This window comes from Azolla caroliniana, unplaced genomic scaffold (genome assembly GCF_043228905.1).
Source record: "Azolla caroliniana isolate FFs.n. ecotype wild unplaced genomic scaffold, voAzoCaro1.0.p SCAF_2, whole genome shotgun sequence".
NCBI classification, from domain to species: domain Eukaryota; kingdom Viridiplantae; phylum Streptophyta; class Polypodiopsida; order Salviniales; family Salviniaceae; genus Azolla; species Azolla caroliniana.
This window is the reverse complement of record NW_028230437.1, coordinates 27,810,021-27,818,687: the sequence shown is the minus strand read 5'-3', so window position 1 is coordinate 27,818,687 and position 8,667 is coordinate 27,810,021. Positions and strand designations below refer to the sequence as shown.

Here is an 8,667-nt window from a genome sequence, read left to right as displayed (position 1 = left end):
ACGTGTTACAATATGCTACTCAGTGCTCAATTGCAAGTGCTCACGCTCGTTAGAGTAACGAGATGAATAACCTCTCTTCTTTTTTGTACTATGGACTGAATCGAGCCTGGGTGTGGAAACAAACCGTGTGACAACTCCCAGATTTAGGGGAGTGAGTTAAACTCCAAGTTGGGGATAATACATTCTTTTATAAATGATTTAACAATCCTATCTGGTTTTGCGACAATAGGGCTCAAGCCAAATCAAACTGAACCAAGCTCAAACTAGTTAAGGAAACTTGGGCTGGAACCAAGCTGGATCGAATCACCAATGCAATCAACAATTAAACGGTTTGGTTCAAGCTTGAGTCAAAACATTTGTCCACTCCTAATTTTGAGTATCCCATGTGTTAAATATGTTCAAGATAAGAAATATATTTATGGTGCATCAAGTGTGTGAACCTTGAGGAGCGCACTATGTTTCAAAGACTGATCATCTTGAAGGTTACCATCAAGTAGGTATGCATGATGAGGACGCTCACAAAAGAACAATTCATACACTTTTTGGCCATTATGAGTTTTTTTCAGTCCTTTGGCCTTAGTAATGTTTTGACTACGTTTATGACCCTAACAAATAGTGTGCTTAAACCATTTACAATTAAAGAAGCCAATAGAAGGGACAAGAGTCGGACAAGACGGGACACACAAGAAGCCAAAGGTGGAAGTCAAGCCAAATATCCAAAGTGGAGAGAAAAATCTAGCAAAACATCAGCTTGAGGACAACAATGAAAATGAATTAGAGCGAGTGTTGGCTGAGTGGATTTGCCAATAAAGGCACTTGATGAAGTGGAGAAGCAGAACATTATACAATGTTGGAGCAAAGTACCATAAGAAGATGGAGGTGGCCCAATGGAAATAAGACAGCCTCAAAAGAGGGGAGAAATCAAAAGGATGCACATAGGATGAAGGATATAGAGCAAGAGATATTACCATGAAGAGCATGTTTTCCCAAGAGAATCTTGAGGATGTGGTGCTAAAATGGGCACAAAAGCAACATGATGAATTATCAAATTCCAAACCAACTTCTTGAAATGCAAATGAGCAAACAATATTTTCGGTTCCAATAAATATACTGATTTCTGAAAGAATTCTCATGTAACTAATCCTAACTCACTAGCACATTAGTTGATGTCAAAAGAATACTTTAAGCTATCATTGTGAGTCATGACTATTGATCATTACACCTATATTACCTGGTCTTTAATTCACAATATCAAATGAGCAAACATCAATTGAAACTTGAAAGGGACATTAAGATCATTACAAAGAATACAAATAAGGTCACTTGCCCACCTTATATTATTTCTTAATCCAATTATATCTCAAAGATTTGCATACATTTGTAAAACTTTACCATAGCAACCGAAACATTCAGATTGTCTTCACATTTCTTAGTCTCTTTTTTAAATAGTTCATGTTTCCCAAATCTAAGAATTTCACCACAGACAACGAAGCTGCACAACTAGATCCTTATTACGGGAACTCTTTGGACAACTGAAAAATTAAAGATGCCCCTTTAAACCCTTGATTCACAACTTTTTCTAATGATAATGTGGAGGGGAAATTATTCACATCAACATCTACAATTTGTAGGAGCTGCAAACCAATTTCTACAAATGAATACATTTGTATTTATACATACAGGATGTGGTCTTTGAACACATGAATAAAATACAAGAGATGGCTAGATCAACTCATCACCAAATAACCTAACTTCCATTTCAAAGTTACGGCCAATTGAGAAGTTGATGGATATTCAACGTTGGCATTCACATCATCAGAAGAGGTCTTCCCCATGAGTTAAGCCTCGCGTTTAGGTTTACGTTTTAGGATTCCTTAGATAAATTGGTCACTACATTAGGGGTTTAGAGCTCAAGGTTGAAGGTTTCCTAAATCAAACCTAATCTTGGGATAAAATCTCCAACTCGGCCCACAATAGAGGTGAAGATTTTGGTACCATTGGTCCCTTCAAAGAAGTCAGCGATGAACATAAACGGGAAGATATTTCTCTCATCGTATCACAGCCCTTGGACAACTCTATTTGCAAACAATCATACGCTATTGCACCGATAGCCTCCACTTCTTCCAGATTGTAGGACACAAGTGTTGGGTCAACATTATGCCTTACATGACCTCGCTCGCCAAAGCAACCATGTGCCTATATGACAAACCGCCCAAATGCAAAAGGTTACAGCTGAAAAAATCAGTTGATCCAGTTTCTACCAAAATATGAAGAATGAGAGAACATTATAATTAACCAGGGAAGAACAAAAAAATGGCCCCAACTTGTTAGGTATTTACGACAATCCAAAAGTAGAAGTTTATCCATCTCTATTACTATATAGGGTACTCTGGTAATTGATGGAAACTTAAGGATATTCTCTAAATTATTGAAAAAATTAGGCTTGTCCTGGCAGGAACCCAAAATTTTATTACACAGGGGCATGTCTCAAAACTTTAGGAGTATTCTGATAAATACTAAACAAGTTGGGGGCATGTTGATGTTTTGCACAGGCTCGTTCAATTACTTCTTAACCATTCTGGCAATTTTCCAAAATGTAGGGTTATTCTGCTAATTATTGAAATCTTAGGGGTATTCCCAAAATTTTACTACTACATGGGTATCCTGGTAATTTTTCAAACTTACGGGGGTATGGGGTAGTTCCAGTTAAATATGCAACAATTTGGGGAGACATATTGTGTTTTCCTCCAAATAACACTAGTTTTTCAGATCAGTTTGGTTAGTTTCTTACCCATTCAGCTAGAGACTCTTTGGTGACGTTGTTGGGTGACTGTCCAGTGATCATTTCCAACAAAAACACTCCAAAATCATAGATATTAGTGTCTTTATGTGATATTCGTCTATCCGAGAGCTCCAAGTCTTCTTCATCCACTCTTAATGCCTTTGTATCGGAAGATATAGGCTCTGATTGTAAATCGGATGCCTTCCAGACCCCAAAATCTGCAACCTGTTCACAAATCCATAAAAAAATCGGTCCAGATCTAGAATTTACGGTTTAGGTCATTATACTTGAGGTTTAGGATATAACAATTAGGGTGCAGGATTTACAGTTTAGGGTTTAATAATTGGCATGTCAAAGTATGGTGTAGGTTTAATACTTAAGAGTTCATGATATACAATCACTCACTTTGGCAGTGTATTCCTCTGACAAAAACACCGATTTGGAATCCAGTTTTGTATGCTTGATAGATGATGCAAGTCCATGATGCATATAGTCCAATGCATGAGCTACGCCCATGATGATACGAACTCGAGCCTCCCAATCTAAATGATCTGCTCCTTCATCTGGTATAAGTTAAGAGTTTATGTACAAACAAAAATATATCAAACAGAATATCTCAAAAGAACCAAAGCTTAAAGCCATACTGTGAAGACGTTCATGCACCGTCCCATTTGGGACATATTCAAAAACCAACATTCTTATAAAGGGATTCTCCTCTGCACAATATCCAATCAGGTTGACAAGGTTTTCATGCTTCATTTGTGAAAGTATCTCCACCTGTGAATTATAATGCCAATAAGTTGAATAAGGTAGCATTAATTGATAGAGACCACTACCTCAATTTTGCCTCAATTTTGCACATATAGCACGACACATACCCAAATTCACAATAAACAACCATACGGGCAGACATAAGTGTTACTTGCATACATATAATCATATGTTACAGGAGACCATTACACTGTAAGATCAGCCTACTTGAGTGATATTTGGTCGGCCACAGATGCCTATGGTCTGGAGTATGGAAGGTTAATTGGTTTACATTAAAGTAGCTAGCCATACATATGTATGCATACAATATTAAAAGATTACCAACCATAAAAGAATTTCCCAACCATCTACTTGCTCCCCTCACAACCCCATGGAAGCCCATGATGGTTTTTGGCTCTCCCTCTTCTCTATTTTGATTTTGTTGCTAAAACAATGTTTTAAAGAATCATATTTATGTTATGTGCATATTCCAAGAGTGCATGCAAGTGCATTTGCTAAATAATTCGATTATCTGCATTCCATAATATTAATCACAAAAAGAAGCATGTCATTGCATGGCATAAACACTGAGTGGGTATTGAAAAAGCCATTTAAATTTCTTCTTCTTTTTCCTCTTCAGCGGTAAGAGTAGGGTAGAAGAAGATTCACCTTTCTCCAAAAGATCAACTCTGAGTTTGTTGACCAACTCTTAGCAGACTTTCTAATGCTAGTTACAGCAATTTCAACACCATTCACTAATGTTCCCTTAAAAAGGACAATATCCGTGGAGAACCCAATTATATTGCTAAAATCCTCGCATGCGGCTTCCAATTCTGCCTGCCCGAATACTGGAACACCTGCGAAATAACATAAACTATCATTTATTCATCAGATCATAAATTAAAAATTTCTTCCCCCTCTTATCCATGCATGCACATGTCTACTATTCAAAGGGAAGATTGTATATCATTGGGAAACTCGAACTGACGTGAAAGTGGGGATTAGTGACATTTTTCATCTGAAATACATTGAGTAAGTAGAAATCTCCAAATTTGACTCTGAGAAATATATTTAGAATAATTAATCAAGATCTTTCTAATGACATGTCACATGTGATGACTCTATATTACTTTATGTGCATTGTGCATTAGTTCGTTTCTCTGAACTATCTAGTGTGCTGTTTTAACAGATGTTTAGTTCATATTCAGCAATCTAACTGATTTGGGAATGAGATTAATGACTCTGTCTTTGTTTTTTGTTTTCTGTATATAAACTCTCAAAAGTTTACAGAGAGATAAATGTTACCATCCGCTGCTCGATATCTTGCTAAATGTCTGATTGTTCTAAACTAGTTTTAATGCATTTTGCAATACTCTGTTTCTCAAAGAGGAGTTTCCCAAATCATCTAACATGGTACTTTCCTGATATGTTCCTCACTCTAGTAAAGAAACTTACCTTTTGAGAAGCCTTTCTGTAGCTCACCACTCATGCTGCTTTTCCAAGGTCGAACAGTGGTGCCTTTATGACAATAACAGAAGAACACGACAACGAACACAATGGAAAGGAATACACCCAAAGTGGTGACCATAACAATCAATAGAATATTGGGTTTTTTTTCAGAACTTGTTGAAGACCCCAACAATGGTATAGGTGATTCAGGAGATTCCAAAGAAGACTGAGAAAGAGGAGGTGATGATGGAGAAAAGATAGTTGCTAATGGAGAGGGAGAGGGAGAGGCAGATGGTGATGGTGATGGAGATGGAGATGGAGTCACAACACTATCCGATGTAGTGATATTTCCATTTCCAGGGTCTTGTGTAGGAACCCCTGCAGCACCTTGACTTTGAAGAAGACGACGTCTTTTACTACCTGGAAATCAGCACATATCCATATCAAACCTGCACATATATATACAACAGAGAGAAAATAAGAGATTTGATATGTCAGCTATTTACTTGAAACGGATGCTTTTGCACAATCTTCGATAGGGCGCTGATGTAGTGATCCTTTCCTCGACAAACAATTGAGGCTAAAACTTGACCTAGCAAAAGAATTCAAAAATCACTACTTCTCAAATGCCTAATCATTCAAGAATAGAAAACAACAAAATCATTTCAAACAAACCTTGGCAAATAATGCAAGCAAATAGGAGGATCTCCTTCAAAGTAGTTGCTAGAGAAGTCTGCAACCTGCAAGCCCTTTAGCTTACAAATTCCACTCTCATGTATACTTCCAATTATCTGAGAACTGCACACACATGACTTACAAACTCAGTTTACTGGCACCCAAATGGACTTCCAATTCTTGGGTTCAATATATGAACTTAGAACCGATCTTTCATTCCTTGCAAATCTCAATAACTTCTCACCTCTCACTTTTTCCCAGTAAAACTCCACTTAATCTGTTCTCATTGACAGTAAGTTCCTTTAGTTTTTTCAGATTCCCTAGCTCAGATGGTATGCTGCCTTCAAGATTGTTGTTATTGAGGTATCTATAAGGAAATCATTTAGCACATAATACCTCCTTGATATGGAGAAACACCAGAAACAATCGTCTTCAGAAACTTACAATTTACACAAACTGGATAGGTTTCCAAATTCTTTGGGAAGTTCCCCAGAGAGCTTATTGTAGGACAAATCAAGGATCTCCAACTTATCTAATTCACCAAGCTGAAACGGAATGTTACCCATCAGTTCATTTCCCCTAAAACGCCTGCAAGGAAATGTAATCGAATGGATATCTGCTCAAGGTAAAATCTTGATAAAAGAAATTATTATCGTTGCACAAATCAGCCAATAATATTGTCAAGTCGACAACTTACAGTTCCCGAAGGTTTGTGAGTTGACCAAGTTCGGACGCCAAAGTTCCTCTCAAAGAAAGTCCAACTAGATTACTGCAAAACAATAATAATATTACTATAAGTATACGAATACGGGTTTATTATGAAGGTTAGAATTGGCACATTAACTGGACAGAGTCCAGATAGCTCCATGATCCAATACTGCAGAGTGTATCAACTAGGCTTCCAAGTTCGAAACTCCAACAGTCAAGATCACTCTATGATCCAAAGAGACTTGATAGGAGTTCTGATTCCTTAACCTCCCTTGACGTAAGGTTGCATTCACACATCGAATGTCTAGCCTCTTAGTATGGCCATGTCTCTGGACATCTTTAAAGCGCCGTACAGTATCTGAACTCTGGTCCATCATGAAAGTTTCATAATACCGCCTCTTTAATACTTTGAATATACCTTTGTCTTTTTCATATCTTACTCTCAACTAATATTCTTCTAATATTCTTCTCTTTAGTGATTGTTAGTAACGTACACTTCGGCTACATGTTTTGTGCATTCAGCCCTTAACGACCTCTTTTCATTGTTCTAATGGGATGTGACATGTCTATAGGGACATCAAGGTTATTCCCCCTTCTGCAAATTCTAAATATCAACCTTGCAGTTCTCAAAGAATTCATGCTGACTACATTTACCCAGAACATTCTGTAGACAAGGGGTTGTTTGTGGTCATGCATAAAACATATTCGCTTTACATTGGTATAGAGAATCACAAAAGAGGAAAGACAAACCACATAAGTTTAACTGTTAATAAGAAGAAGATTTGCTCTTACATGCTGGTCACTTTTGACTCCTCACATTCAATCCCGAACCAGCCACATGGGTCCTTATCAGAAGCATTCCAATTTGATGGTGCATATTTTGGGCCATCATTTAAATTGGACCAAATATGAAGCAGTGCCCAACCTGGAACAAAGAGGATTTTTAGTTATTATATACACACAAGCATATAGATGGATTTTCTGGACATAATTTAAAGCCCATTTGTATATATGGATGTATTTCCTTCGTAATTTAAGATATGGATTCTCAGTTTTACACAAACATATCTGAGTACATGTACATGTGAATCTACATCTACATGTATATATGTATATGTATCTAAAAACATACACACAGATAATAACATACACACACGTATGTGGATGTATATATATAATACACACACACACACACACACATATGTATAAATTTTAAGATATGGTTATTGAACTTATAAAATCAAACTATGTTGTTAACTTTACTTCTGGGGAATTAATACATACGTATAGAATTAAGGTGAAATTGTCACTTACCATCTGATGAGAGAGAAGATACAAAACCACAGCAGAGTAGGGTCAAGATGAAGAAGAAGAACTCCATCACAAGAGCAAAACCGCCCATCCTTCGCATAGAAACGTGCAAATACACAAAAATGTCTAAAATCTGTAACTATAACTATATATGGGTCTTTATAAACGTTCTTTATTACGATGATTTCTCGTAATGATTCCTGTTACCGAAGAAAACAGGGGGGGGGGGGGGGGGAATCGGAGGTTTCAGATGTTTTATTCTGAGAAAATAAACCCTAGATTTGGGTAAACAGAGGGGAGGGAATGGAAGAAATGGATTTCGATCGTTATTCAAGAAGCTATGGTGATTCCAAAATGGGTGGGTCTGTGTGGAGCTAACCAGGCAAGCAGAAAGAAAAAGTCTTTCTTTTTTATGTTTTTTAAAGTATTTTTGAGTGTTGGTATTAGTCTACCTAAACCCCCCCCATTCAAAATAAAATACATATAAACAGGAGACACACACACATTTGTGTGTGTGTGTGTGTGTGTGTGTGTGTGCATATGTGTGTGCTTATGCTAGCCATCTAACCAATAATCCAAGTTATTAGTTTTGAACTTTTCTTTTGCATGACTCTGGGGAGTGCCACTCTTAGTTCTTATGTGAGAGACAGACGGATTGATAGATCTTATCATTGTCCTCTGAGGGCAAACAATCACGTATATATGATCAGCACTAAAAGATTTCCATGTAATTCGATGGAGTTGAGTTGAGTTGAGTTGAGTTGAGGTAAGAGAGAAAAAGAAAGAAAGAAATATATATATATTAACGTCTTCTAGGGAGGGAAGGGAGGAGAGGTTCGGACTGCATCCACACTAACCCCGCTCGCTCGCACGCGCACCGGATTGCCAAACCCCACTTGGCTCACATTGAATGAATGATTCACTTTCTTTGCTTTTTGTAGAGAGTGTTACTGCCATGACTTCTAACTTACTCTACGCACAAATGCTCCGTG

General features: G+C 37.3%; 1 protein-coding gene across 1 annotated transcript; it reads right to left on the bottom strand.

Annotated features, from left to right (window-relative positions):
* Window positions 1-1,617: 1,617 nt before the first annotated feature.
* On the bottom strand, window positions 1,618-8,072 carry LOC147868001 (putative LRR receptor-like serine/threonine-protein kinase At1g63430). The gene is made up of 13 exons (XM_087315925.1): window positions 7,679-8,072; window positions 7,157-7,289; window positions 6,354-6,425; window positions 6,101-6,244; window positions 5,901-6,023; window positions 5,657-5,779; window positions 5,488-5,573; window positions 4,988-5,401; window positions 4,202-4,389; window positions 3,427-3,559; window positions 3,188-3,345; window positions 2,792-3,007; window positions 1,618-2,196 (listed from the first exon to the last, which is right to left on the bottom strand). Exons 1-13 carry the CDS (start codon window positions 7,773-7,775, stop codon window positions 1,939-1,941), a joined length of 2,145 nt encoding a protein of 714 aa, XP_087172051.1. The 5' UTR covers window positions 7,776-8,072; the 3' UTR covers window positions 1,618-1,938.
* Between the last annotated feature and the right edge of the window lie 595 nt (window positions 8,073-8,667).

Coding starts and splice junctions, on each gene's coding strand:
- LOC147868001 (XM_087315925.1), bottom strand. CDS start 7,775: ATGCGAAGGATGGGCGGTTTTGCTCTTGTGATGGAGTTCTTCTTCTTC. Junction 6,024..6,100: donor CTATCCAGTTTGTGTAAATT/GTAAGTTTCTGA, acceptor ATTTCCTTATAG/ATACCTCAATAACAACAATC. Junction 3,560..4,201: donor AGTTGATCTTTTGGAGAAAG/GTGAATCTTCTT, acceptor TATAATTCACAG/GTGGAGATACTTTCACAAAT.